The sequence below is a fragment of the Myotis nattereri genome (assembly GCF_964212035.1).
Source record: "Myotis nattereri genome assembly, chromosome: 13".
In the NCBI taxonomy this organism is placed as follows: Eukaryota; Metazoa; Chordata; class Mammalia; order Chiroptera; family Vespertilionidae; genus Myotis; species Myotis nattereri.
The window spans coordinates 17,747,877-17,775,100 of NC_138088.1; the positions used below are offsets into that span (position 1 = coordinate 17,747,877).

At 39.4% G+C, this 27,224-nt stretch overlaps 1 protein-coding gene across 2 annotated transcripts in view; it reads left to right on the top strand.

Annotated features, from left to right (window-relative positions):
- Positions 1-27,224, top strand: part of P4HA1 (prolyl 4-hydroxylase subunit alpha 1) — a 72,410-nt gene that overhangs the window by 41,064 nt on the left and 4,122 nt on the right. Inside the window, exons 9-12 of one of the 2 annotated variants that reach the window (XM_081104564.1) lie at positions 1,655-1,725; positions 16,165-16,264; positions 21,616-21,669; positions 23,816-23,881. In XM_081104564.1, coding sequence (XP_080960690.1) covers positions 1,655-1,725; positions 16,165-16,264; positions 21,616-21,669; positions 23,816-23,881 — 291 coding nt within the window. Of the gene's footprint in view, positions 1-1,654; positions 1,726-2,733; positions 2,805-16,164; positions 16,265-21,615; positions 21,670-23,815; positions 23,882-27,224 lie in introns of both variants that reach the window. The other variant, XM_081104563.1, reaches the window with a different exon arrangement.

Sequence of the window (27,224 nt, forward strand, 5' to 3'; positions counted from 1 at the left end):
TTCTATTATTTTTATCTGAAAGAATATTTAAAGTATTTTTATTCCTTTTTAGGCACATTATTACTGGAAATATGTAGTTAGGCACAAGCATCAGGCTAATTTTAAATAATAACATCATAGCTTTCTGACTTCAACCTACATCATTTATCTTAATAAGAAAAACAATTTTATGTAAATGCAATCCTATAAACTTAGTGTTTAGTGTAGAAATTCTTCTTTTGTGAGAATATGAGAAAGACTGCCCTTTATGCTCTTGCGTTATTTATTATTTATTTATTTTTACCATCAGCTTGTTTTTAACATGTGTAGTCTTCATTGTAAAGTACAAACTGCCATTGCTTTCATACAGAGATTGTTTAATACACACGGCATATTTTTGCTCTTTTATTACACAGGAGTTATCAAATTTCTTCTTTATAGGTCCAGGTAGTAAATACTTTTTGGGCTTTGCAGGCCATACAGTCTGTCAAAACCACTCAACTCTGCTGTTGTAGTGCAAAGGCAGCCATAGCATATAATGAGTATGGCTGTATTCCAAGAAAACTTCATTTCCAAAAGCAGGTGGCAGGCTGAATTTGGCCCATGGCATCATGTGCTGATCCTAGTTATATCATAAAGATTGAATTATCTGGATAGTTGTACTGCAGAATGACAGAGTTAGAATTGTTGTTAAGTTTTACTGCTTTTCCAAATTGCTACTTTTTGTTTTTGTTTTTTTACCAAAGATTACATTTTAAATGGAAAAGGCAGTCTAATAAATATGGTTGCTTTACAAGTGAATCCTTAAAAATTTCTGTTTAATAATTACATAATATTCTATCATTCTCTTGTAGTCCAAGATTTCTATTGTAGTCCATAATTTGTAGTCAATAAGCCCAGTAAACTAAAGTATCTTGGTAGAATATTTATAAAGAGTTCATTTCATCCTGGAGATTGTCTTATGTCTCTAGGTATGGAGGCCAAAGTCTTCCAAAGGGATGCCTCAGTGGTTTTATTTTTAATATGTCAACAGATTCAGTGGCAGTAAGAATTTCATGTTTGTTTTGATAACCTCAGAATCATCCTCCTTTAAAAAAGAAGTGTAAAGTCATTGTCTCGACTGTCATGTTTTTAAATGATTTTTACATTTATGAGTTCTTTTCACTTGCATTGTGCTCAGTCCAAGATTATTTACCAGTATAAGTGAAATATATGAGCAGATATCTTGAAGGAAGAAAAGATGGACCTTGAAATAAATTTTGAACATTAACCTTTGTGAAATAGTATCACTAAAAAAAATTAAAGTCAGAAGTTTGGAATGGATCATTAATTGCAAATAACCATTTTTATAACTATAAATTAGACTTCAAATTTTAGAAATTTCTCTTTTTCTCACTGTCACATGCTCTAACCATGAGAGAAATTAAATTTTTAATCTCTTCAAGTACCCTCTATTTATGCAAAACAAAACATTTTTTAAAATAACTTAAAAAATATATAAAAACCTAAAAAAACCACATGGGCTTTCAAAGCTCAACACAAGGTGATTGGAAGTCTATGGAGCTGTTTTCTCTTTTCAGCTTCCGTTATAAACAATCCTAGAATTCTGACTGGTTGGGTAAATGTGATACATGTTTGTTTTGTAATGCGAGTATTTTGATGGTTGGCTTCACAGCTGAGGCGAGCCACCATTTCCAATCCAATAACAGGAGACTTGGAGACGGTACATTACAGAATTAGCAAAAGGTAAGAGCTGTGTATGCTGCATATCTTGATCCCTAATGAGTGTTTTGTACATCCTACAGGAATTATTCATGTCAAGGAAATAGGTCATTTTCAGTCTCCAGCTCCAGTCACCGCCTGTTTATATACACATGGATAAACTGCTTCGTGTTTCACAGGTCTTTCCCATTAACTAGAAGTTCTGTTTTTAATTTTTAATTGGTCTGTTATTTTTAGGGAATTAATAGGCGTTGCGTCTCTGTTCTGGTCAGGAATTAAATATCCAAGAAATGGCTTGATACTTGTTTTCTTTTTCCCCTTTCTTGCCAAAGGGGAGAAAAAGCAAAAGCAGCGGTCTTTGTTTATGCAGCTCTCTTAACATTCATAAATGCTGTGAATTTACATCAGCCTTCATGGTGATTGTATTGGCATTTGTTCATACGTCTTGTAAAATACCATTGTCATTTTGGAGTAATCTGTATTCCTCCTGTTGGAGTTTTTATTTTAAAAACCTTGCTGACTTAAAAGTTGGCGATGGAAAGAACAGGGTTATTTTTCTGATTTCTCTTCCAATTGCTATTACTTGTGAATTTAGTTGCCTTTTATTTTGCCAGAGAGACTTAACAACAGTTTTGTCTTGGTGAGAGTTTAAAAAAATGAATTCAAAGAGACTACTAATTATTCTTTTGTTATAATATTTAAAGAACATTAAACTTCTAAATTTGAGAAAGTTCCTGTGAAACCCAGTGCTATATAAGTCATTTACATACAGCTTCAAATGATTTTTTTTTAAAAAAAGTGAAAGGACAATAAATACACAACAAAAATTTGTCAACTCGTTTTCTCTTGATTTGGAAGTGGCTTTTCTAATTGCCACCTTTCTAAATGTTTTTGCTGATTTGAAACCATTATCTACCATCCAGACCAATCTGAACCCTTCCAATCACCTGTGGCTTGGCAAAACAAAATAAAACAAAAGTCCAAAATTGCCTGCTACGTGAGTAAGTGCTTGTCCTTTCTCTTTTTTTGTAGCTGAGCCGAGCTACAGTACATGACCCTGAGACTGGAAAATTGACCACAGCACAGTACAGAGTATCTAAGAGGTAAGGGAGTAATGGAGAGAACTTTAGTCATATTTGGACCATTTTCTTTATTGAAAATCTAATTTTCATAAAACTCATGATATGGTTTCAGAGACCTAGGCTGTTAGGCATAGGTGTTTGATGACAACCACACCTGAATTTTCATGATGGACTAATAAACAAACATGGTTATGGGGAAATTAATAGAGATTTATTAAATTTCAAAATCCTTCCCTGGCCAGTGTGGCTCAGTTGGTTGAAGCATTGAAAGGTTGCGGGTTCAATTCCCCATCAGGGCACATACCCAGGTTGCAGTTCAATTCCAGTCCTGGTGCATAAGAGAGACAACCGATAGATGTTTCGCTCTTTCCTTCCCTCCCTCCCCTTTCCTTTTCCTCTTCCTCTTCCTTTCCTTCCTTCCTTCTTTATCTTCCTCTCTCTCTAAAATCAATAATAAAAAAAACAACACCCTGCTGTGACTCCCCAAACCCTGCCAGCTAAGTGAAGTTGTATTCTCATATTGAAGGGGGTTCCCAAAGACTTCATAGAACAAGGCCTGACTTGGTCTGTATATAGTAAAGCAGGGGTTTAAACATCTCTGGGTAACCCAGTAGCTATAGGTATTAAGAAAGTAAATGCTTTTAAAGATTATATAACAAATCATTTGCAAATCCATTGGTTTTAAATTCTTTCATGTGTACAATGTTTAAAGAGAATCTACCAAAGTCTAGATCACTGAAATAATTTTTAATAGATAACTGTAATTTATGTATTTAAGCTAAAAGGAGCTCACAGAATGAGTTATATTATTCCAACAGAACTCATTTTCCATCTACTTAAGTATGTTAATTAGGTTTCTTAAATATCATAAAAATGAAAATAGAAATATAATTGAGCTGAATTCAGTCTCATTCTAGCAACAAGTAATATTTATCCACAGGTACAATACCTAATTGACAATTACAAAATAAGCCCAATCCATCTCAATAGGAACATCCTATATAATAAAGAGCTACTATGCTAATGGTCGTGACACCCTCACGCCGTAACGACCATTCAGCAGGAGGCTGTGTGTGCCATAGGGCAGAGCTGCTGCATTGCTCCAGAGATGGGGCGGAAGCGGGAGGCACCTGGAGGAGGCGGGACCATCCCGTGGCAGGGAGGGCAGGGGTGAGAGCCCATAGTGCCCCCACTCACCAGCCCTTCGCTACCCACCGCTTGCATTCAGCATGCTGCCGCCTACCTGCCAGGGGAAGGAGCACAGTGCGTGTGCTGCCAGGAAGTGGCGCTTGAAACTCTGGAGTAGGTGGGAGGCTTCCACAAACTCCTCCAGTGCCATGACAGGGCGGAGCCGTCTCATTGCTCCGGAGACCCGGTGGAAGTGAGGAGGCGGGACCAGCCCGAGGTGACTCATGGGACCGAGGGTGGGGCTTGAAGCGGCTAGAGAAGGCTGGAGGGGTTGGGGGCGGGGCCAGGAGCGCTCAAGCTCTGGGTGGAGAGGTTAGGGCAGGGGTGGGCAAACTTTTTGACTCGAGGGCCACAATAGGTTCTTAAACTGGACCAGAGAGGGCTGGAACAAAAGCATGGATGGAGTGTTTGTGTGAACTAATATAAATTCAAAGTAAACATCATTACATAAAAGGGTACGGTCTTTTTTTTTTTTAGTTTTATTCATTTCAAACGGGCCGGATCTGGCCCGCGGGCCGTAGTTTGCCCACGGCTGGGTTAGGGTGTCAAGGTGGAGCAGTGTGCGGGTGGGCGGGGCTGCACAATTTCACGCACTGGGTCACTAGTTTTAATTTATTTTTTTTATATTTGATAATGACTGTTTAACTGTGTTATTTAGATTAACTGTGTTACCAATAATTATAAGTCATTCCAGAAGACATTTTTAACAGGCCTTTATGTTATAGATTTATACTTTATCAATTTGCATAGATATTTTTGTAGAGAAGTTCTATGTAATGAAAGTATAATATGCAAATCAACCAAATGGTGGAATGACCAGTCAACGGGGGGTGGACCAGCGAGCAAGCAGCGCCAGGCCAGCTAAGGCGCATACTAGTGGGCAGAGGGAGGGGATGGTGATGGGGGGATGTGGCGGCAGCCAGCTGCCACAGAGGGGTGATGGGGGGTGGCCTGCTCGCCGGTTGGTGCTGTCCCCTCATCAGCCCATCTGGTAGCCTCCCGCAGAGGGAGGCCAGACTGAGGCTTAGACCCTCTCCAGGAGCAGGCCTAAGCTGTCAGTTGGACATCCCCTGGGGACTCCCAGACTGTGAGAGGGCACAGGCTGGGCTGAGGGACCTCCCCCCGAGTGCATGAATTTTCGTGCACTGGGCCTCTAGTAATATGATAAAAAACTTTTAGGCATAGAAATATATCACTCTAGGACAGGGCTTCTCAACCTCAGCACTACTGGTATTTTGGATCAGATAATTCTTTGTCATTGGAGGCTGTCCTGAGCTTTGTAGGATGTTGAACAGCATCTCTATCTGTACCCACTCAATGCCCGTAACACCCTTCACCCCAGTTGTGACAATCAACAATGTCTCCAGACCAGGGGTGGGCAAACTTTTTGACTCGAGGGCCACAATGGGTTCTTAAACTGGACCGGAGGGCCGGAACAAAAGCATGGATGGAGTGTTTGTGTGAACTAATATAAATTCAAAGTAAACATCATTACGTAAAAGAGTATGGTCTTTTTTTTTTTTTTTTTTTTTTTAGTTTTATTCATTTCAAACTGGCCGGATCCGGCCCGCGGGCCGTAGTTTGCCCACGGCTGCTCCAGACACTCTACCCTGGTAGGCAAAATCTCCACCACCATCCCCCAGGACTTCACCTCTCCACCCTATTGAGAACCGCTGTTCTAGGATAAGAATGGAATTAAAATGAAAGTCCAAGGGAAAAAGTGATGTAAAATTGTTAAGTAGCACTTTATTCATGTATTTTAAAAATATGTATATGTTTTTTATTGGTTTGCGAGAGGAAGGGAGAGGGGGAGAGAGAGAGAGAGAAACATCAGTGATGAGAGAGAATCACTGATTGGCTGCCTCCTGCGCACCCATTACTGGGGATTGAGCCCGCAACACGGACACATGCCCTTGATCAGAATTGAACCCAGGACCCTTCAGTCCGCAGGCCGATGCTTTATCCACTAAGCCAAACTGGCTAGGGCTATTAATGAATTTTTTTTTTTAAGTGGATGGTGGAGGGCATCAAATCATTATGGTAGAGTCCATTGGATATATTAAAATCATCATTTTTCAGAAATTACCACTATTTTCATCCTTTGAAACTATTATGTTAAAAAATTTTAGTTGTCAACTAGAAAATTGTACACAATAGTACATAGATTTTAAAAACTATTTTAGGAGGTACTCAGATGAAAAGGATTTGAATATTACTGCTGTAAGTCACAGCAGAAGTACTAGGAAGGCTGGAGGGATTGTGTTGATATGTTTCCTTATTCTTTTGGGGCAGAGCTATATGTTCTTCATATATTAACTTTCATCATCCCCACAAACATATCCTGGTTTCTTGACTGCCCTATACTACTGCCTTCGCCCTTACCCCAGTTAAAAGACATAATTAAAATTTTCTATAATATTATTTTGATTCAGGAGCACTAATAGATGATAAGGATTTGCAGAAACTAATTTGTAGTATGTGTCATGTCTAAAAAAATTAACCTCATCTATTTTTGAAAATAGTAACTTAAGCCATTATGTATTTTATCAGAGATTACTGCATGGTTTTTAGGCATTTTTACTGTCATAAAGGTTATAAATATCCAAATTCTCCAGATTTGGATGCTTTTAGGAAGCATGTGAACCAAAATTTAATGAATTTAGAGTTTTGGAAGTCATTTTTCATATATTCAGTGCACCTTTTGAAGAAATATCCAGCCCACAGTGTCATTGGACTCTTACCAACAAATCAGTATAAATTATTCTTGGAAAGGTGACCTACAAACATTTTTTCATTGAGAACTAAATATTTCTAAACATTTTGAAATTATTTTTTAAATATTCTAATTTTATAGCTCTGAGAAGCAATTTTACTAAGTTTTTGAGAAAGGCACAACCATACTTTATATTATATATAGCAGCAAAAAATGCTTAATGAGTAGCATTAGAAGACTGAGTAACACCAGAATAAATTCACCCAGCCTTGGAAAATTATATGAAGTATGTGAGTATTTCTGTTTAAAACATCCTAGTTAAAAGGGAATTCCATAGCACAGTGATTTTATCTTTACTCTTGGGAAAACATTTTTTTTTTAAAAACTAAATCTTTATTGTTCAGATTATTACAGTTGTTCCTCTTTTCCCCCCCCATAGTTCCCCTCCACCCGGTTCCCACCCCACCCTCTGCCCTTACCCCCCCCCCCCCACTGTCCTCATCCATAGGTGTACGATTTTTGTCCAGTCTCTTCCCGCCCCCCACCCACACCCCTTCCCTGCCCCCCCAAGAATAGTCAATCCACTCCCTTTCTATGCCCCTGATTCTATTATATTCACCAGTTTATTCTGTTCATCAGATTATTCACTTGATTTTTAGATTCACTTGTTGATAGATGTGTATTTGTTTATAATTTGTATCTTTACCTTTTTCTTCTTCCTCTTCTTAAAGGATACCTTTCAGAATTCCATATAATACTGGTTTGGTGGTGATGAACTCCTTTAGCTTTTTCTTATCTGTGAAGCTCTTTATCTGACCTTCAATTCTGAATGATAGCTTTGCTGGGTAAAGTAATCTTGGTTGTAGGTTCTTGGTATTCATCACTTTGAATATTTCTTGCCACTCCCTTCTGGCCTGCAAAGTTTCTGTTGAGAAATCAGCTGACAGTCGTATGGGTATACTCCCTTGTAGGTAACTGACTGTTTTTCTCTTGCTGCTTTTAAGATTCTCTCGTTGTCTTTTGCTCTTGGCATTTTAATTATGATGTGTCTTGGTGTGGTCCTCTTTGGATTCCTTTTGTTTGGGGTTCTCTACGCTTCCTGGACTTGTAGGTCTATTTCTTTCACCAGGTAGGGGAAGTTTTCTGTCATTATTTCTTCAAATAGGTTTTCAATATCTTGCTCTCTCTCTTCTTCTGGCACCCCCATAATTCGGATGTTGGTACCCTTAAAGTTGTCCCAGAGGCTCCTTACACTATCTTCATATTTTTGGATTCTTTTTTCTTTTTGTTTTTCCGGTTGGGTGTTTTTTGCATCTTTGTATTTCAATCTTTGACTTGATTCTTGTGATCCTCTGGTCTGCTGTTGGAACTCTGTATAATATCCTTTATTTCAGTCAGTGTATGCTTAATTTCTAGTTGGTCCTTTTTCATAACCTCAAGGGTCTCACTAGATTTATGGAGGGCCTCACTAAATTTATCAGTGGTTTCTAGAAAATTCTTGAAAAACCTTATAAGTGTGGTTTTGAACTCTATATCCAGTAGTTTGCTTTCCTCCATTTCTGTCATTTGTGACCTGTTCCTTTTTCTCCGCATTTTGGCTGCTTCCCTGTGTTGATGGAGTGGCTTTCTGTGCTAGGTGTCCTATAGGACCCAGTGGCTCAGCCTCCCCAATTACCTGAGGTGGACACTCTTGGTGCACCCCTTTGTGGGCTTTGTGCCCAGTCTTGTTGTAGTTAAGCCTTGATTGTTGTAGGTATCACTGGGAGGAATTGACCTCCAAGCCAATTGGCTGTGAGAATCAGCTGTGTCTGCAGTGGGAGAACTTCTGTGCTGGAGACACTGTTCTGGGGCAAGACTTGCTTCAGTGGGGCTTTGGTGCTTACTGAGTCTGCCCCCTGAATGTGTCCCTTATGGATCTGAGGAGTTGTAATCTGGATGGTCCCACTCTGACCACTGGGTACACTGGCTCTTGGGTCTCTAAGGAGGTGCTAATTTAGCCTTTGCCTAAGGCTACCCAGCAGGAGGTATGGAGAGATCTGCAGATTCCTCTTCTTTGTTTGGGGTTTGGAGGTGCCCAGATGAGGCCCAGCTGTGAAGCAATGCAAGCTGCTGTGGGGCCTTGGGCCTTCTTTTGGAAGTTCTGGGTCTCTCTGACCCAGCTGCAGTTTGTTAGGTAATTTTCAGATTGCAAAGGGCCAGGGCATTCATATGCAAAAGCCTCTGCGCACAGCTTGGTTGGGGCAGGGTCTCGGGATCAACAGGGTGGAGCAAGCAGCTATGGCTTATCCTCAGTCCTGCCCTAAGAGGCCCCGAGTCTCAGTGTCCTGGTAATCGCTGTAAGCACCTCTGAGAGAAAGCCGCCTGTGAGTTCCAACCGATACCAGACAGTCCAGTTTCTCCCCGTATGAGTCTGGGTACCCAGAGACTTGCCCGGAACTGGAGTTCAGAGCATTTGGGAGCTTGAGACTCCCTCCGGATTGAAAAAGACACCCGTGTCCTCAGTCGCCAGCTCTTGCTGTGTGCGCCTCTGTACCTCTGCACTTTACTTCCACACCGCTCCTCCTCTGAGTCTCAGTGTGCTTTTCTCTTTCCTTCTAGTTGTAGAATTTCCATTCAGCCAGCCTTCCCGTGGTTCTGGATGTCCGTTTTGTCTTTTAGTTGTATTTTTGAAGTTGTTGTGTGAGGCAGCAATTTCTAGTGTTTACCTATGCCGCCATCTTGGTTCTGTCGGGAAAACACTTTTAAAAATAAAATATATGCCCAGCCAGTGTGGCTCAGTGGTTGAGCGTTGGCCCATGAACCAGGAAGTCATGGTTCAATTTCGGGTTAGGGCACATGCCCGGGTTGCGGGTTCAGTCCCCCGTAGCAGGTGTACAGGGGGCAGCCAATAATTTATTCTTTTTCATCATTGATGTTTCTATCCCTCTCTCTACCCTCCCTCTCTCTGAAGTAAGTAAACACATTTAAAAAATACATGTTGAAAGAGAGAGTCTTACCTGTTAAAGAGGATTTTACTCCATAAAATGTCCAATACAATTCACATTTTAACAACAACAAAAAAAGATTTTACTATTTTGGGGATTTAATAGCTATGTTGAGATATTTTCTAACCATCACTGTAAATCTGAATTTTGAAGATTCCTACAAGCAAAATAAGTGTTTTATGTTTCCTTCATAAATTAAACCTCTGAAAAAGGCATCTAAATGCAAAGTAAAAGAATTTGTGTATTGATGTTAATTAATCTCTCTTGTACTGGGAACATCTGTATTTTGAAAGGGTCAGAAGGGAATTTCAAATATCCATATTTTGAGAAATTTCTAAGTGATTATGTCACCTTCTCTGGAAGTAAAAACATGTTCCAGTGTACTAACAAATAGATTTTTTTGAGGGGAAAAGTATGTGTGGAAATCCATTACTCTTTAAAAACCATAAAGTTTTTATTTACTTTATTGACTGACTATGAACTTTTAGCACACCATCTCTGTCTTTGCCAATATTTTAAAGAAACCCTAAATATTTACTACAGCTATTTAATGGAGGAGCTAATAATTTTGGCTAAATCAGAGGAATGGAATTTAGTATTTTGAAAGGTAAGCATTCAGTTATGTGTACCGAAAAGACAGTTGAACCATGAGCTCATAAAATCCAGTTAGAGTAATATAAATGAGATATGCAAATAAATAATCTATTTTGTGTGGTAGTAAAAGCTTCTTTGTTTCTGTTGGGTTATTCTTGGAAGTGTTCCTTTTTTACACTGGAGTACAGATTTTCTACAATAAGATACTTTATTGTGCTTGAAATTTAATTTACCCATGTTAATAAGGAACAAGTATAGTATAAAAGTATATTAATATTTTTACAATATAGAGATAGATAAATAGCTTTGAATGGTTTCAGTTTTTAAAAAATTGGAATAACTTTTAAAAAAATATATATATTTTATTGATTTTTTACAGAGAGGAAGGGAGAGGGATAGAGAGTTAGAAACATCAATGAGAGAGGAACATCGATCAGCTGCCTCCTGCACACCCCTACTGGGGATGTGCCCGCAACCAAGGTACATGCCCTTGACTGGATTCGAACCTGGGACCCTTCAGTCCGCAGGTCGACGCTCTATCCACTGAGCCAAACCAGTTAGGGCTGGAATAACTTTTAACAACAGTATTAGACTCTATTGGGTTGATCAGTGCTTCTCAGATAACAGAACTGGACAGATCTATAGTATTACTGTGTAATTGACCACTAAGGTCAAAGGGACCAGTCTGGATGGTTAGCCTTTCATAGTTAACTCAAGCATTTAGAGATAAAAATTTGGCAAGTTTTGTCCTCTGTAACTGGCACTTTGGGCTCTGAGTGATTTTTTGGGGGAAAATCACATGTTGTGCTATATACCCAAAACTAATACAAAACAATGAATGTAAACTGTAATTGAATGAATGAATGAATGAATGAATGTTTAAAAAATCACATAGTGGCCCTAGCCGGTCTGGCTCAGTGGATAGAGTGTTGGCCTGAGGATCAAAGGGTCCTGGGTTCGATTCCTGTTAAGGAAATGTACCTTGGTTGCAGGCTCCTCCCCAGCCCAGACCCTGGTTGGGGTGCATGCAGGAGGCAACCAATTGATGTGTTTCTCTCACATCAATATTTCTCTCTGTCTTTCCCTTTCCCTTCCACTCTCTCTGAAAATCAATGGAAAAATATCCTCGGGTGAAGATTTAAAAAAAATTACATAGTGGTTTTGTTAGCTGATTGTGAAATGTTCATTTTCCATATCTGTTGACATAGAAGAAGAAGATAGTGATAATATTCAAATTATATCACTCATATTTTCCTTTTGGGGGTTTTGTAACAGTCTTTAAAACCTCCAAAATGGTATGTCTGTCTGTTTATGTGAGCTTGCCTTCCTTACTAATGTATTAGAAATATAGTCATGCAGTGTGAGAATATTGCTCCTTACTCAAAGAAAGCATTCCAGTGATACTTTAAAGCATTGTATATTAAAAGAATAAGAGGTTTTCTTAACAACAGAAAATCATTAGAAAGAAAAAAATGTTGAAATGTTGCTCTGTATGTACAACTTAACTCTTAGGTTCTGTCGATAAGACCAAAAGGAAGCTATTTTGGGTTATCTCATTATTAAGTGGAAAAAGGGAAGCATAAAATTATCTGGACAAAGAGTTCTGCTTTGCTCTTGGCAAAAAATTGTGTTTTATGGAAAAACACTTCAAAATTTACTTGACATTTTCAGTTATAGTTTTAAAGAGGTAAAGAGTTTATTTATTGTTTATTGTTGCTTGTACTTTTGATATCACAGCTAAACCACTGTTGAATCTAAGGTCACAAAGATATATGCCTATGCTTTTTTCTAAGAGTTCTATAATTTTAGCTCTTACATTTCTGTCTTTAAAACCTTAGTTAATTATTTTTCATATGGTGAGAGTTACAGGTCTAACTTCTTTCTTTTGAATGTGCTTATCCAGTGTCCCAGAACCATTTGTTGACTATAACAAGCATTTCTTGCTTTTGCAAAGTGTAAAGTAAAAGACTGAAATGGTAGTTGCTAGAATGGCAAAGGGAAGGAGATGTCAGACTGAAGAATGAGCAACCAATGTCAAGGAAAAGATGAACTATAATGAGGAGGCAGTAATGGCGGAAATAGGCCTATGGGTTAGAAAGGGTTGATAAAGGCATAGGGCAGTGGTTCTCAACCTGTGGGTCGCAACCCCTTTGGCAGTCAAACGAACCTTCCACAGGTCCTGCATATCAGATATTTACATTACGATTTATAACAATAGCAACATTACAGTTATGAAGTAGCAACGAAAATAATTTTATGGTTGGGCCACAACATGAGGAACTGTATTTAAAGGGCCAGAAGGTTGAGAACCACTGTTCTAGGGCTACAGGGGCATGGTTCTCCACCCTCCCTACCACTAGGAGAGGCCCCTGGTATCATTCAGCAGGTGCCCACCAAAGTCACCGTGATCCATGAAGTGTCAAAGGTATAAAGAATTTTATTTCATTACATCAAAGAAAATGTTAAGAGTATATGCAGGCAAAGACACTTCTGGGAAAGAAGTGGGTGCCAGCCAGTCCTCAACCTTTTGAGGAAATAGGCTGAAGAGGGTTCCCACGGGGTTGGGGTGCTCTGATCCCTGCAGCACCTGGGAATGGGGTGGATGACTGTCATAGGTGATTGGGCTGTGGTAGATAACGTGCTGGCAGGTGTCCCTAGGCCGAAAGACCATGGTTCTGAAACAACACAGGGCTCTGGGCGGAGGGCAGCATTCACAGCTGGGTAAGTGGAAGCGTTCTCTGGAGATGTAGTTCGGAAAGCAGAGGGGTTGGAGTGAAGGTGTATAGCTATTCAGAGTGCATAGAGGCATGGAAACTGTTACATACTTGGTGTTCTACAGACGAAGATATTCTTGAGCTTTGTTGATAGTTACTTTGGTACCAAGATTGGGCCTAAAGTGGAGAATGAGTTATTGAAAGATGCAAACAGCATTGGGTGCTCAAGTCAACAACATCCTGTTTCTGACACAGTACTCTAAGATGCGATTTTCAAACCTTTTCACTTCATGGCACACAAACTACTAAAATTCTGTGGCACAACAAAAAATATGTTTTTTGTTTATCTGACCAAAAAGGTATAATTTGACTCATTCACACTGGATGGCTATTGTGTTGGCAGGTGTCCTTTTTAAAATTTACCTTTTATTTGACAGTCTAAGGGAAGAGAGGTCAGTGCCCCTGACTAGTCAGGTATCGCATGTTTTTAAAATTCAGTTGAAAATTGCTGCTCTAAGAGGCTAGTGCTGCTGAGGAAATGGACCTGCATGTAGGCAGTAAAACATGGCAATGTGGTGTTAATAGATGATAAAGAGACGATAGCCTCAAAAAACCCTTTAGCAAACAGTAGTTACCCTTCTCAACCTAGAAAAGGATTTCTAAGGAAGAAAAATTGTTTCTCATAGTTGGCCTTGGAGTCTTACTTTAAAAATACATATACACCTATGTATGCAAATATGTGTGTGCTCAAACCCTTTTCATAAGTACCCGAGTGAAAAAAAAACTCAGTTCAGTGAAATGAAAACGTCTGTAACATGTAAAAATGTTTGAAACCGCAATACTAACCCTTATTGAGGGCAAACTATAGTCAGTAGAAGAAACTTCTAAAATACATATCACATGTGTAATGTTACAGGTCATGTGCCAAAATAGAAAGCCTAGTGAGTGAGCGAGGAGAAGTTATTTAGAAGTCTTGCTATTTTAAAAACTGTAAATGTTACAAAGGTATGTTCCTAACAATTACTGCTGTTTAATTGTGAGGGAAAAATTTAGAAGACTACAACAGCTGCATTTTACAATATTTCCCTACATACACAAAAAACAAAGATATTTGCTTGTGCTCCAAAAGAGGGCAAAATTAGAGAACTCATTTCTGTCTTGAACAATTGAGTATCTGTTATTTAAGGAGAAAATTGCTAATCATTGTGGCACTCATAGCAAACAATTGCCTTACCAGTGAAAAAGGTACACTAACGTGGTTCTTAATCCTGTCAATTATTATTATTATAGGTTTTATAGTGGTCTTTCTGACAACTTCATACCACAGTTGAGAAAATGTTACTATTTTAAAAAATGACTTTACTGAAGTCAGTCAGTCCATGAAAGAGAATCCTAATATATTTTCCTCTGAAATGGATGTGAGAATTTTATAGCAGTATCATGTCACATCATTTTCATGTTATGATTAGTAGTAACCACTTCCTCCAACCTCTTCCTCAAAAAAACCATTAGGAAGCTTTGACAGAGCATGGCATGGGGAAGAGTCAAGGAAGGAGAGATGACAAGAGTGATAATCCAAAGGCTTCACTTTGCAAAGTGAAAATGACTATTCTGGGCAGAGAGAAGAGCATGTGCCACTCGCCTTAGGGCTAGAGGAAGCATGTTTTGGAAGTGTTGCTGGGCACAGCGGGGGAGGCAGGACGTAGTGGCAGAGGCTGTAAGGGAGACCGGGAGGCAGCAGCCAGAGACTGAAGAGATACTGGGAGAACGAGTGAGCGAGGAGAGTTTTAAGAAGGAGGGACATGGTGATATGTTACTGGAAGAGCAAATACAACAAGAATTGGAAAACCTAGTTAGAGTTATGGGTGATATTAGTAAGAATATTTTTGATGGAATAGATTGAGAAATGAGAAGTCTCTGAAAAAGTTGACTTGAAGAGGGAGGAGAAAGAGGTTGGCAGCTGGAAGGAGATGAAGAGTTAAGGGGAAATCTTTTAAATTTTATTTATTTACTTAATGGGAGAGACTTAAGCTCAGTTAAAAGCTGTGGGAGGAGTTATAGAGAAGGGAGGTTAATTATATAATAGAGACAGGACTAATCAGTGACTTACCGCTCCTAAAATGCAGGAGATAGTAGAATCTAAGGAGCAGGTAGATGCAAATGTAGGTAGATTCTATGGTTTCTGTGTTCTCTGTGACGTAGGAGATATGCTATCTTCTGAGGGAAGGGAGAGGCTGAGGTAGGTTGGGGTGCAGAGTAGAGGAGGGAGTGAGATAAGGGCCCTGGGAAGGGTTGGTGGTCATGCATTTCTAGTGGGACACAGCCACCCTGTTCCATGACTTTCTTCAGTAGGGTTCCATGACACAGGTGTAAGTGTGGAGAAAATAATTCATTCATGATTGTGTTTTTGCCAGTCAGTTGAATTGCAGCTGTTAGCAAGAATGTTGAGCCCTGGCTGGTGTTGCTCAGTGGTTGGAGTGTCGGCCATGAACTGAAGGGTCTCGGGTTTGATTCCTGGTTACCGTAAGGGCACATACCTGGGTTGCAGATTAGGTCCCTGCCCTGATCTGGGCACATGCAGGAGGCAACCAGTCGGTGTGTCTCTTTCACATTGATGTTTTTCTCTCTTCCCTTCCCCTCCTCCCTGTCTTTTACTTTCTCTCTAAAAAGAAAAAAAGAAAAAAGTCAATGGAAAAAATATCCTTGCGTAAGGATTAACCAAAAAAAAAAAAATTTTATTTATGCAAGTAACATGTGAAATTTTTTTCTTATAAATATTAGCATTGTATAAATCAGGCCTCAAACCCTATGACCTCCACTCCAGTCAATTCCTATACCTTACCTAGCAGGAGCAGTTGTTTTAAGTTTGGTATGGATTTTTCCAGAATTTACAAAAAAAAAAAAAATCTCAATGTAAATAGCACTCTATAACCTTCTTACATTAATCCACTTATTTTGATAGAAACCACAATGAGGTTAATTTTTCCTTTCCAGCTTCTAACTGTAAAATATAACATGTTTTTGTAAAAATGCAACATTCATTAGTAAAAATCATATTAAACAAGCAAATCAACTAAATGCCTATAGATAAGGACTTATTGTCCCATATATTACAGCTTTTTAAATGACAGCTGTTGGTCTTCATGTATTGAAACATTATCAATAAGACTATTTCTTCTTGTTCATAGTGCCTGGCTCTCTGGCTATGAAAACCCTGTGGTGTCTCGAATTAATATGAGAATACAAGATCTAACAGGACTAGATGTTTCCACAGCAGAGGAATTACAGGTGGGTAGTCACATTATCGTTGAATTATGTGCTATGACACTATCCTTAAATTATCTTTACACTTTTTCAAAAGATGCTTTGTTATGCCCAGATTTCAAGACCCCCCACAGAACCACCAGGGAGCGCCGAGTCCGATGCAAAAGCATAGAGTCTTTTATTCAAGCTAGCTTGGTCTCTCTGCCTCCATTACTGGATGCAAGAGAGCCCCGAGTCCCAAGAGAACAAAGAATTTATAGGGCTTGGGGAGGGGGGTGGAGGCACTTGGTCGATTCCGGTTGGTTGAGTGAGGACCGGGGGCTAGTTTCCCTTGCTTTCCCATTGGCTGAGATAAGGGCAGGCTGGGTAACTGATACATTCTGTGGCTTTCCTGGGAGAGGAGTTAGGGACACAGCTATCAGTTCCGTTCTGTCCTTTTGTTAGGGACACAGCTATCAGTTGCGTTCTGTCCCTTCATTTTCAGATGAGATTTCCTGATACTGCACAGGCAGTACTCAATTTAATCACAAAGTAGTGATTTTAATAATCCGTGGGAAAATTATATGATTGTTCTGTGTTAAAATTTATCAAAACATTGAAAACTCTTGCCCTAGCTGGTTTGGTTTAGTGGATAGAGCATCAGCCTATGAACTGAAGGGTCTCAGGTTCGATTCCAGGCAAGGGCACAACCCCCGGTTGTGGGCTCGATCCCCAGTAGGGGCTTCACAGGAGGCAGCCCATCAGTGATTCTCTCTCATCATTAATGTTTTTATCTCTCTCCCTCTCCTCTCCTCTCTGAAATCAATAAAAAAAATATTAAAAAAACATTAAAAACTCTTACTGTCGAGTATAAACTTATAGGGAAATGAGAAAAATGTAATCTTAATATTTATTAAGCACACTATAATGTGTGCCGAGCCAGCTCAGCCAAGGGTTCGGTGAGCCTGTGGGGTGGGGGCGGCGGCGAAGGATGTAGAAAAGACAAAAGGAGAATAAGCTGGGTCTAGCCCAGGGGTGGGCAAACTTTTTGACTCGAGGGCCACAATGGGTTCTTAAACTGGACTGGAGGGCCGGAACAAAAGCATGGATGGAGTGTTTGTGTGAACTAATATAAATTCAAAGTAAACATTACATAAAAGGGTACGGCTGGGCCCTTTCGTGTCTGTACCCTTCCTACCAGTCTCTATGTGACTTCTTCTGTAAACCCTTGGTTATAATACTTCTGTGTAGCTGGTTATTTAGGTTGATTGCTCTATAATTTAGCTGTAAATCTGGTTTGGCACTGGGAGGAGGTGAGTGTAGCTTCCACCTACTCTGTGGCCATCTTCAAAATATGTAGAGTTTTTGAACAGCAAAAGTAGAAGCATTTCCTGTAGCTATTTCTTCTAAATCTCCATTTGTTTGATTTGATTTTCAGTTAAAGCATTATTGCTTTCCATTTCTGTTGTACTTTATCTTTGTTGGGCAAGTCCCTTTTCCAATTATATATTCTTGTAAAATATCACATGGGTTTTCCCTGGGAGATAAGGAGGCAACATAATTGCATGATTTGCTGTCTGCATGTTATTCATCCAGTATGTCATTTAGTATGTTATATTTAGTATGTTATACCGCATAATAGATGTACAGTGATAATCACGGATAGACTTTGAAAGAAGGGATGTGGTTGGTCATTGATCATGATGTGCAGCTGTTATTTACATAGGAACCTGGGGACTGAAGACCTAGCAGTGACATTTGTACTTTATACATTACTCACAATGTACATGGCAACTGAAATTTCAACTGTGTGTTGGGGTCTGGTGTTAATGGTTAGCTAACCATGTTATCTGAGATATGTGCATTTTGTTTTTTGTTTTTTTCAATTTGTAAAATTTTATTATATTTTTAAATTAAGTCTTTATTGTTCAGATTGTTACATTTGTTCCTCTTTTTTCCCCCCATAACTCCCCTCCTCCCAGTTTCCGCCCCACCCTCCACCCACTGTCCTCATCCATAGGTGCACGATTTTTGTCCAGTTTCTTCCCGCCTCTCCCACATCCCTTTCCCCCCCCAAGAATAGTCAGTCCATTCCCTTTCTATGTCCCTGATTCTATTATAATCACCAGTTCATTCTGTTCATCAGATAATTTATTCACTTGATTCTTAGATTCACTTGTTGATAGATGCGTATTTGTTGTTCATAATTTGTATCTTTACCTTTTTCTTCTTCTTCCTCTTCTTAAAGGATACCTTTCAGCATTTCATATAATCCTGGTTTGGTGGTGATGAACTCCTTTAGCTTTTCCTTATCCGTGAAGCTCTTTATCTGACCTCCAATTCTGAATGATAGCTGATAAAGTAATCTTGGTTGTAGGTTCTTGGTATTTATCACTTTGAATATCTTGCCACTCTCTTCTGGCCTGCAAAGTTTCTGTTGAGAAATCCGCTGACAGTTGTATGGGTATTCCCTTGTAGGTAACTGAGTTTCTTTCTCTTGCTGCTTTTAAGATTCTCTCTTTGTCTTTTGCTCTTGGCATTTTAATTATGATGTGTCTTGGTGTGGTCCTCTTTGGATTCCTTTTGTTTGGGGTTCTCCGCGCTTCTTGGACCTGTAAGTCCATTTCTTTCACCAGGTGGGGGAAATTTTCTGTCATTATTTCTTCAAATAGGTTTTCAATATCTTGCTCTCTCTCATCCTCTGGCACCCCTATAATTCTGATGTTGGTACGCTTGAAGCTGTCCCAGAGGCTTCTTATACTATCTTCGTATTTTCGGATTCTTTTTTCATTTTGCTTTTCCGGTTGGGTATTTTTTGCTTCTTTGCATTTCAGATCTTTGACTTGATTCTTGTGCTCCTCTGGTCTGCTGTTGGGAGTCTGTATAATATTCTTTATTTCAGTCAGTGTATGCTTAATTTCTAGTTGGTTCCCCAACATAACATCGAGGGTCTCATTTAGATTTCTTGAGGATCTCACTACATTTATCGGCAGTTTCTAGGAAATTATTGAAAGATCTTAAAAGTGTGGTTTTGAGCTCTATATCTTCCATTTCTGACATTTGCGTCCTGTTTCTTTGTCTCCGCATTTTTTTATGCTTTCTTGGTGCACCCCCTAGTGGTCTTTGTGCGCAGTCTTGTTGTAGTTAAGCCTTGATTGTTGTAGGTAATACTAGGGGGGATTTGCCCTCAGGCCAAGTGGCTGTGAGAATCAGCTGTGTCTGCAGTGAGAGAACTTCTGTCCTCTAGGGAGGTGCTAATCTAGCCTTTGCCTGAGGCTATCCGGCAAATGCCTCTCTGCAGGGCTTGGGCGGGGTGGGTCCCAGGGGATCTACAGGGCGGGCCAGAGCGAGCAGTTATGGCTGCTCTCAGTCCCGTCCCCAGGGACTCTGCCTCTCAGAGTCCCAGCAACCGCTGCAAACCTCGGAGAGAAAGCTGCCTTCGAGTTCCAACCGAAGCCTGACAGTCCCGCTTTTCCCGTTTGAGACTGGGTCCCTAGAGACTCACCCAGATCTGGAGCTCAGTCTGAGACTCCCTCCCGATTGAAACAGACAACCACGCCCTCAGCCGCCAGCCCTCTCTGCATGCACTCTGCACCTTAGTACTTGACTTCAGCATTGCGCCTCCTCTGAGTCTCGGTATTCTATTCTCTTTCCTCCTAGTTGTAGAACTTCCACTCAGCCAGCGTTCCTGTGGTTCTGGGTGATGTCCGTTCCGTCTTTTAGTTGTATTTTTGAAGTGGTTGTTCGAGGCAGCAAACTCCGGCGTTAATCTATGCCGCCATCTTCGTTTCCTCAATATGTGCATTTTGGAATTGGGCAAAGCAGGACTGCCTATATTTAAGCTTGCTTAATTAAGTTGTCAATTATTCCTAGAAACTCTTTGATATGTCTTTTTCTTTCCCTGTTTAGCCCTCACAGGCTCTTTTAGGCTACTTGATATATTTCTACTTAATAGGCTGATCCAATTCAAGGTGTCTGTAACATAAGTTAACTATGCAGAGTAATAGTAATTTATATAGGACTTGGACTTTGCTGTGGGCAACACTCTTATAAATATTTTCTCATTTCATTTGATCAGCATTACTCTTTGTTAATCCTCACCTAAGGATATTTTTCCACTGTGAGTGGAAGAGAGAGCAAAAGAGAGAGAAACATCGATGTGAGAGAAACACATCGATTGGTTGCCTCCTGCATGCACCAGGGCCCCAGGCCGGGGAGGAGCCTGCAACCAAGGTGCATGCCTTTGACTAGAATTGAACCCAGGACCCTTTGGTCTGCAGGCCGATGCTCTAGCCACTGAACCAAACTGGCTAGGGCTGATCAGCATTACTCTTTACATTTTTCCTTTTATTTTTGTCAGTATTTTATCATATTGGGATGGAAGGAGGGAGTAAAGGAAGGTGTCATATTTCTTATTTTACAAGTGAGGTTTTATCCAAAGTTATAACTGAGAAAGCTGGAACTTGAACTTAGACCAAATGTTTTTCTTAACACCTTTTGTACTGCTCACGAGCTTTCTCGTGTTTCACGTGCCATCTGTTGAGGACCTTAGATGTCAACACACTGTCTTGTCCACATCGAATGAAGCGATCTCATTGGTGGAAACCGTGCAGGTCAATCTACGAAAAACTATATAATTGCACGAACCCATAAAGCGTTGCAGTTACATTGTATTTTGGTCATTCGAATAGTCTTCGTCTTCAAGTTCCTGGCGCTTTTAGAAAATGTTTTACGCAGTACCATACGTTAAAAAAGTACTAGGAACTTTAATTGTTTATTTGTTTTTGTAAATAAAACTGTTATAATTATTGAAAAACAACACCTAAAGTGCATTATGATCTGTAGTTATGATGATTTAAATAACATGCAGTTTGCCCAAAAACGTGCGGTCCCTGGCATATGTCGTAGAGATTTCTATGCGGTACGAAAGGTGTTAACTTTCTTTTGCTGCTTCACATTAGGACATTGTCCTAACCAACTGAAGTTGGAGCCATCCAGCAGGAATAGTTAAGTTGGTGTTACCTTCTTCCCTTCTTTACATTCGAGGGAAGGGGGACTTTATTAGAGAATATTGGGATTTGGTTAGCATTTTGGGCTTTGGAAAACAAGTCTTTATTTAAATTCCAAAGAAAAGTGTTTAGTGAAAATTAATCATAAAAACCTCATAATTCTAGTTCTAGAAAATTTTAATTCTAATTCAAAATTTAGTTTTTTATATATTAAAGAAAAATATGTCCCCCAAACATTTGCTAAAGAAAAGCATATTAAGGTTCTACAATAGCATATAGTAGCTACCCGTAGTTTTTCACTTTTGGTTCCTTAGACCAAAATGGGGCTGGTAGATATTTTGAATAGTCATCTTGGTAGTTCATTCATGGTTTGTTTCTCTCCTTCAGGTAGCAAATTATGGAGTGGGAGGACAGTATGAACCCCATTTTGATTTTGCACGGGTAAGTAAAAACAATAGAGAATGTAGTTCCACTGAAGCTTAGGTATGACATGTTAGTTGCCTAGTCCAAGTGCCATCAGGAGATGAGTGGATAAAAATCTGTGGTACATGTACACCATGGAATACTACTCGGCCATACAAAAGAAGGAAATCTTACTCTTTGAGACAGTATGGATGGACCTGGAGAGCATTATGCTAAATGAAATAAGCCAGTCAGAGAAAGACAAGTAATGTATGATTTCACTCATGTGGAATCTAATGAACAAAATGAACTAACAAGCCAAATAGAGACAGACTCATAGAGAGAGAGCAGGCTGACAGCTGTTCGTTCAGCGGGGAGGGGCTGGGGGAGTGGCAAGATTGAGCAAAAATGGAAAAAAGGAGAAAACTCATGGACAAGGCCCATACTGTGGTGATTGTTGGGGGAGGTGGAGGAGGGTATAGAGGGGATAAATGGTGATGGAAGGAGACTTGACTTGGGGTGGTGAACACACAATACAGTGTACAGGTGATGTGCTGTAGAATTGTGCACCTGAAACCAGTATAATTTTGTTAGCTAGTGTCACCCCAATAAATTCAATACAAAGGAAAAAATTCCATAGCCTATTTAGAATTCATGGATGCACGGTGGAATAAATACTCTGTAAAGCCTTTTTAGCAGTAAAAAACACCTAGATGCACAATAAAATAATTAAGAATAGTTTTAAGTGCATTGCTGAACCTGGAAGAAAGTAGAGGAAATTCCCAAAGGCAAACTGAACAAAGAAAATCTGGAGACTAAAATTAGGAGGGCTAAAGGGGGACAAAAAAAGCTGAGGCTGAGGACATGTATTTCAGGAAACTAGAGTTTTGGGGATTAACAGCCATGTGTAAGCTACTGAACCTGAGATGCCTGCATAAAACCTAGATCTTCAGAAGGATTACACCTTCAGAGACAGACAGATGGCCTTGAGTCAGGAGCCGTGGGGAGGGCTGCCTCTCACTGTCCTGGCTGGAGGGGTGTGTCTGGGGAGCTGCTCCTGGGAGTTCAAGCATCGGCCCGCCTTCACATGAAGCTTGGGTTTCAAGCTGTACTCCCTGGAAGAGGAAAAGTTAATTCAAAGTTGTTCCACTTAGTAGTGCTCCTTGGCGCTGGGCTCCCTGAAGAGAGGCATCCTCATTCTAGCACTTTGAGGATTTTAAAGATTAAGCATCTAAATATGAACTCTTTTTTTTTTTAAATGACCAAGTGGTAATAAGACACCATTGGTGAGACTAAAGCAACCAACAGATTGAGACATTGTAGGATATTAGATACCTGAATTATCAGGTGCAGAATATAAAATAACTATATAACATTAAGAAAATAAAAGGTAGGATAAAATTAACCTCTCAAAATGATTTAACATATTGAAAATGAAGTTCCAGTTGAAAACATATTAGAGACAGCTGAGGTAAATAAGTGAATTGGCTGATAAAGCTAAAGAGATTCTAAGAATAAGTTTTGAGAGACAGGAAGGTAAAAAATATAAAATAGATGTAAAGAAACTGAAGAATAAATAGTATCAAAGCAGGATCCTAAAAAGCTGTCATTGCCTAAATATTTTTAAGATTAATAAATATTGGATCTTTTTTATTTAACATATTGAGCTATAAAGTATGGGGGAAGCTAAAACTACAGATGTTAATGTTTTAAATATTCTGTGAATAGTAGCTATTGGTTCTCATTGTTTAGGTTAATCTGTTTTTTTACCCCCCAGTGGTCTTATCAAAAGTAATCAGTATACAAGCTGAACCAATAATTTTTGTTTTTAATATATTTTTTTGATTTTTTACAGAGAGGAAGGGAGAGGGATAGAGAGTTAGAAACATTGATCAGCTGCCTCCTGCACACCCTCCACTTGGGACTTGCCTGCAACCAGGGTACATGCCCTTGACCAGAATCGAACCTGGGACCCTTCAGTCTGACACTCTATCCACTGAGCCAAACTGGTTAGGGCTGAATCAATAATTTGAATGCCTACTGCTGTTGTGCATTAGATATTATATAGGAACCTTTTAGGGTTGTTTTTGGCATACCCTTCAGTATATTACCCATGTTCAGTTGCCACTAGAAAATTTGCATTACTGAATTTTTCGCCATTGAATTAGTTCTGTTTTATTTACAGAAAGACGAGCCAGATGCTTTCAAAGAGCTGGGGACAGGAAATAGAATTGCAACATGGCTGTTTTATGTAAGTTATAGCTAAAATTTTCATTTTAAGTTGGGACTTGACCACATGACTCTTTTATTTTGATGTGTTCAGATGTTTGCTCTTATCATCCTAGTAAAGAGTTAAAAAATATTTTTTTTTCAATTATAATATTACAACCTAAAGAAGGAAGTTACACTGATAGTTTCACTTCTTGGAGACAGTCATTGTTGATCTTTTGTTGTATGGACTGTTTAGTCATCTAAGCTTCTCCATATGTTCATATGAATTTATATATTTGCAGCAGATGGTGACTGCAGATACTCACATTTTCATAATTTCTGTTGTATACTTTTCTGATATGATGTATATCAACAGTAAATTTTCAGAGAGTGAACACCTCGTATAGTCAGTGTTCAGATCAAGAAGTAGCACCCTAGACGCCCATCAAGGGAACCATTCTCACATTATTAAAGTTTCAAAAACAGTGTGCTCTTTACTTTTAAGTATATATAGAAAAAAATTAAGCTTTGATCATAATATTTGCCCTAGTTAACTATTGCTGCATAACAAATCATCCAAAAACTGAATGTTTTAAAATAATGATAAGAGAGAATCATTGATTGCATGCCCCCTACTGGGGATCGAGCTTGCAACCGGGCATGTGCCCTGACCAGGAATTGAACCATTACTTCCTGGTTCATAGGTCAATGCTCAATCACCAAGCCACTCTGGCCGGGTTGTTTAAAATGATTTTATTTTACCCCACTGTTGTGAGGCTCACTGGGTTTTGCTTGAGTTCTTCTGGCTCTCTCATGCGTGTGCAGTCAGATGATGATGAGAGGTAGGGTCCATCTTGGAGGCTGGCTGTTGGCCAGAAGACATCCATGGGGCTTGGGCTTCCTCACATGGTGACTTCACGAACAGGTGTCCCCCCCAAAACAAGGCAGAAAGTGTGGGGCACTTTTAGTGCCTATCCTCAGAAGTCAGAGAGTGTCACTTCTGCTCTATTTTATTAATTGAGGCAACTGCCAAAGTTCAAGGAGAGGGGACACAGACCTAACCACTCAGGCAGAATGTCATGTAAAAAGAGCATGTAAGAATATTATATTTGGAAAATACAGTCTTCAGTGTTGTAATCTTTGTTAGCTTATAAAAGGATATCTTAGACTGGGTGGCTCAGCTGGTTGGAGCCTCATGCTGTACCCTAAATGGTGTGGGCTCAGTTCGAGGTCAGGGCACACACCGAGGTTCAGGTTCAATCCCTAGTCGCGGTGAGTACAGGAAGTAACTGATCGTTGTTGCTCTCTCACATCAATGTTTTTCTTTCTCCCTTCTCTCTCTGAAATTGATAAATATATACTTAAGTGAGGATTTTTTTAACAAAAGTTAATTTTTTACTTATTTTCTCATTCTTTCCATCCCCCACCCCCAAGTAAATTATATAACTATTGTATCTCACTCCCTGCCAAAATCTCTTTCTTGCTCCCTGCAACCTTTCCTGTATCCAACCCAACCTCTTCACCATTTCCATCCTCTCATAACTCCATTTTGTTGCCAAAAAGATCTAAGATGCCATTGGAGGAGGAGGGAGGAGATTTATACATTTTTTAAGTGAGAGAAAATTATCACAAAGGGAAAACTAGTAGAGAAGTTGATACAGTATATAAAAATTATGCTGTGAGTCTTCTCTACTTTTTAGAGATGAAATCTCCAGAGATTGTATTAATTTATATCCCACCTTTAAGTGTGATATATATGTCAAACTTCTTGATCTGTACCCCTTTCACTTATCAGATTGGCAGTTATTGTGGTTTTAATTAGCATTTCTCTGATTAGGGAGGTTGAGTATCTTTTCAGATGTTTAAGAGCCATTAAACATTTGTTTTGGCTGCATTTGTTTCTTCGTTTTATGAATAGCATGATGCTATATTATTTGGTCCAATATTCATCCCCCCTCTTTATGTGGCTCACCTAGGAATAGTATTCAAATAATTTCTCCAAAGTTATTTATTTTTTAATAAGTCTTTTTAATGATTTCAGAGAGTGAGAATCATTGATCGGTTGCCTCCTGCATGCCCCCACTGGGGGTCAAGCCTGCAACCTAGGCATGTGACCTCCTGGTTCATAGGTCAGTGCTCAACCACTGAGCCACGCTGGCCAGGCCCCAAAGTTATTTTTGCTGCTATTAGTTTTTAAGAGCTGTTAGTTCTTTGTTACTGGTTATATAGTTTTCATGGTAAAATACCCTTTTTTCTCTCACTTTTAATGTTTTTACCTTAAGGTCATTCTGTTCAGAGGTGATCCAGCCTGCAAGGGTGGTGTGGTTTGGGAGCACCACAGCTGTGGAAGTTCATCTTCTACTCCTCTTTCCTGGTCCTTCCATCAGTTCATGTTGGCCCACAACATGGGACTCTGAGAACAGGGCCTTGGTACCTGTTGGGCACAAAGTCCTGTGAGGCCTGCTTCCCCCAGCACATTTTTTCACTCTCTCTCTTTGAGCATAGCTCTGAATGTCAGATTCACTCTGTCCTAGTGTGTTCATTCTTGGCTTGCTCCACTTCTATTCACAAGTAAAATGCTTAGGAATGCCCAGGATGTGAGCCGTACCCACAGCCTCCTGCCACTCCTCCTGGGGACAATCCCACTTTAAACTCACACTGTTTGAACCTTTGGCAGATATTAAAGGAAACACCTACTTCTTGGTGTTTTCTTTGTACAGCATTTGCCTGACAAATCTTATGTTTTCAGTGTTTGTAAGTACTCCTGTTAGATGTGACTTGTGGACATAGCATAGAGTGGGGGTTTAATCTGTCGATACCTTCTATGTGCTTTTGAAAAAATCACAATAGGGTTTGTTTCCTTTGCCATGTTTTGTGCATGTGCTTCAGTTAATTTGGAAGGTTTGTGTTTTTATTTTAGGTTACCTTTAAGACTATAACTATAGAATCCTTTCCTCTTCTACTTCTCAGTTAATATATATGTTGATTCCCTACCACAAGAAATGACAAAACTGATTTTAGTTTGTTCTTTTTCTCTTGGTTTTTATTTCATTCTTGATACTGTTTCTAGACACTAAAGCTCAGCAATGAACAAAACATGAAAATTCCTGTCCATGGAGATTATATTCTAGTGTAATAAAATATGTATTATACCCCTGTATTACTTGGCTTATCAATTTTAAACCATCCTTTTTATCTGTCTATAAGTGCCTTTCCCAAATTATAGTCCCATTTCTCTTCCTAACTTTATAATTCCTTTGCTTTATATATTTTTTTACTTACGTATGCAAACGTAAAAAGCATCTTTTGTTTTCTAAAAACTGAGTATCATGTACAAACCCATCTATGTAAGTAGAATTCCAGATGTTAATGTATTCTAGTAT